This window comes from Antrostomus carolinensis, unplaced genomic scaffold (genome assembly GCF_000700745.2).
Source record: "Antrostomus carolinensis isolate BGI_N321 unplaced genomic scaffold, ASM70074v2 scaffold51313, whole genome shotgun sequence".
Taxonomy (NCBI): domain Eukaryota; kingdom Metazoa; phylum Chordata; class Aves; order Caprimulgiformes; family Caprimulgidae; genus Antrostomus; species Antrostomus carolinensis.
The window spans coordinates 13766-17159 of record NW_010305443.1 but is presented as its reverse complement, the minus strand read 5'-3'; the positions used below and the strand labels follow the sequence as shown (position 1 = coordinate 17159).

The 3394-nt window shown below is 39.1% G+C and overlaps 1 protein-coding gene across 1 annotated transcript; it reads left to right on the top strand.

Annotated features, from left to right (window-relative positions):
* The first annotated feature begins 118 nt into the window (after positions 1–118).
* CIAO2B (cytosolic iron-sulfur assembly component 2B) lies at positions 119–1446 on the top strand. Its single transcript, XM_010164786.2, has 3 exons — positions 119–268; positions 770–815; positions 1349–1446. Exons 1-3 carry the CDS (start codon positions 119–121, stop codon positions 1444–1446), a joined length of 294 nt encoding a protein of 97 aa, XP_010163088.2.
* The last annotated feature ends 1948 nt before the right edge of the window (positions 1447–3394 follow it).

Sequence of the window (3394 nt, the reverse complement as noted above, 5' to 3'; positions counted from 1 at the left end):
TAGGCAGAGTGTCGTATAATGTCCGTGAAAACAGGAGAAGCGGCAACGCACAGCTCTGAGCTGCGTTTCACATGAAACGCCTCCAGCTGGCTGGGGGTAAAGCCAGGGAGTTTTGTACATGGAAGTGTTTGGTTTTCAACAGGTGAATGACGCGGAAAGCACGGTGGCAGTGGAGTTCACCCCCACCATTCCTCACTGCAGCATGGCGACACTAATCGGCCTCTCCATAAAAGTAAAATTGATCAGATCTCTCCCTGAGAGATTTAAGGTGAGTCATCAAATCGATCTGGAAAGCAAAAGAGCAGGAATATGTTTGGGGAAAAAAAAAAAAAAAGGCAAAAAAACCCCCTAACTTACAGTGAAAAATAATTAGAGCTTTTTTTCATATTATGGGTGAGGGAAACACTCCAGGAACCAGAGAGGGCAGTGGGCTAAAATATGGGTGCAGCATGACCGTTCTGTGGCTGTCACGTCAAGGGCAGGTGGGGTTATGGAGGGCAGTTACCTGCAGTGCTCTAGGGCACGGGAGGAGGAGAGGTTGGTGCCTCACTCCCCCTGTCTGGAGGAAGCTTAAGCAGGTGGGAATGCAGAATATTCTTTGACTTTAGACTTTTATTTTATTCTGCTTTATATAGTAAGTGGGATTGGCAAGAATGTCCTTTTCTCCCCTCTTTTTGTTATCACCTTATTTTTATTAATTAATAGTTTGAACTGGAGCTTCCAGTGTTTTGTTGACTTGTCCCCTTTTTCTTTTCTGATGCTTTTTAAGCTGGATGTTCATATAACACCAGGAACACATGCCTCTGAGCATGCAGGTAAGGTTTCTAGTGCTCCATTTTGTGGTCTTCTTTGTTTTTTTTAATTTTAAAAATTAGGAGAGAGACTCCCATACCTGCAGAGCAGCTGTTTGGTATCTGGGGCTCTGCATGCGTCATTTCTGGGGGATGGTACAGGACAGGAATGTGTAATAATGGCACTCAGGTATGTTCTGTACCGTAATTGAAACATCTCAGGCAACCTGTGCTCTCAACTAGTCATTGATTTGCCTGGTTTATGGAGGACACAGAAAATGGGGAGAGGCTGGGGGGACATTTCTTCATGTGTTACGCCTACATGTGTAGCTGCCTGCTGCTGAATCATAAATGGCTTGTTGGTTTAACTTGTGGTAACGTGGTAGCTTTGACTTTAGACTGCAACTCTGCGGTGTGCTCAGCATCTGCAGAAGTACTACTCCACCTGAGTACCATAGCAACAGTGGGATTGCATGTCTTGATGTACAATGCTTTAACACAGACATTGTATACCAGTGTCTTGACCAGTTTCTTGTGGTGGTTTTTTTCCTACACAGTTAATAAACAGCTTGCTGATAAAGAACGTGTAGCAGCTGCTTTGGAGAACTCTCACTTGCTGGAAGTGGTGAATCAGTGTTTGTCTGCTCGATCATAATTGCCTGATGAGGAAATCATCGGTATTCTGCTGTGTTAAACTCATTTTGTATATAAGTGGTGATGCTAGCTAGTGTTGCGCTATACATGTATCTATGAGCAAAATAAAATCATTTGGATCTTCTTAAAGAAATGTTTCATTACTCCTTCAAAAAATAGTATGTGGGAAATTAGCTTACAGGCAGCTACAAAAATGTAATGAAAATCAGCTTTTAAATTTTATTAGTCATTGCATAGGTAGGATTTTTCTTTAAAAAGATTGTTTCAACCTGTTTTTACCTAGTTTCTCACGGTCCAAAATTAGTTATAAACTGCATTTTAGAGGTGGATTTTGCACACTGGACTTTACAAGTACAACAAGCTAATTGGCAGTTAAAATTCTTACATTCATGACTCTTTTGGACTGCTAATAAAATTTTAGCTTCAGCCATCAAAAATTGTATAAGTTCATGTTTACTACGTAACACATTTTAGCAATAAATGTAAAGACTTCTAAATAATCTACCTGGGGTTTATTATATTATCTTGGATTAGCTAAATATGGAGGGTTCTTTAGAACTGTATAAAATGTGATTTATTTTTAATTACTCATTTCTTGCAGTAGGAAATACAGTAACTTTGAGGTAGGGTTGTTTGGGTTTTTTTAATGCACCTGCTGCAATATAGGAGACAGTGATTCATAGTTTTCAGTATGCTGAAACAGTCCAGCTACACTCTGCTGAAGGACTTTCCTGGCAAAGTTTGACAGCTAAATGACAAGTTTTGCTTTAAATATATTGACATTTAATAATAATACCTAGCCTGTGCTTCTGGTCTGGGAAATGTGGCATTTACTAAGTTATTGACTTTGGCAGAAATTGACAATAGAAAAACTCATTAAGATAGAATTCCACAATTAATCTGAACTTTTGTAAAAGATGTTTCTAACTGTGGACCACATTGCAAAACAAAAACCTATTAAAGAAATCCTATCAGATATTTTGGTGCCTGCACACATGCAGTGTTGCCTTCATCGTCGTCAGTTACGTAGAGAGGGATACACTTTTTTAAAATTATGCACTTATTTAAGATTATGCTCACCTGTTTGATGGTAATGCTTTATATTTCAGTCGTGTTTTCTCTTGGAGGGTCTCAGATGCTATTTTAAAAATGGTGAAGCTTATGAACACTATGTAAACCACAGCCTAGTAGTCCAGTCTAGACTGTGTTGAGCAGCTGAGGAAACTGAAGCAGTGGTGATCCAAGTATGATATCTAAAGTCACATAGCAGAATAGGACAGAAACAAATCAAAATCTTCCCATTTCAGAAATGAGGCACCTACTTTGCACAGGGCTTCCACAGAAAGCCAACTTGTAGCAGCCTTAATTTGCTTATTTGGCTTTGTATCCTTTGAATGATCAGCACTTGCTTGAAACTGTAAATAAAGACAATATTTATGTAGTATTAATATTGGAAAAGGAGCAGAATGACCCAGATGTTAATACTATCTTTCCTCTCTGCCTCTCTTGCTGAATCATTGAACTGATTAGTTCTGACACTGCCAACGTTTGCACGACAAATTAAACTTCAACCATGGCAACGCGTGCAGGCAGCTCACAGGCAACATGCTTGGTTGGTTTGATTTTGTTCTCTGTTGTTTTTTTTTTTAAATAGCAAATTAATTTTTACCTCTCAGATTTTAGGGAAGAAGAGAATGCAAATATGTACTGGGGGAAAACAGAAGGATGACTAAGCTGCCAACATATTGCTTCAACCTGCACTCAAATAGAGAAGGAATCAGTAAATTATGTTTTGTTGAATCTCTGTGCTTGACTTTCACCACTACATAATTAGTTTTAAATAATTTATTGGGATGTTGGCACTTGCCTCATGAAGCATATTGTACACAGTAACCCTAGGGGTGCACTTTGCACCATTTACCTTTTCAGAGAAGCAACAGTATGTGGTT

What these genes read in the sequence shown, in the direction of transcription:
- CIAO2B (XM_010164786.2), top strand. Translation starts at nt 119, where the DNA reads ATGGAAGTGTTTGGTTTTCAACAGGTGAATGACGCGGAAAGCACGGTG. An exon ending in CTCTCCCTGAGAGATTTAAG is followed by an intron (nt 269 to 769) that starts GTGAGTCATCAA and finishes ATGCTTTTTAAG; the next exon opens with CTGGATGTTCATATAACACC. An exon ending in ACATGCCTCTGAGCATGCAG is followed by an intron (nt 816 to 1,348) that starts GTAAGGTTTCTA and finishes TTTCCTACACAG; the next exon opens with TTAATAAACAGCTTGCTGAT.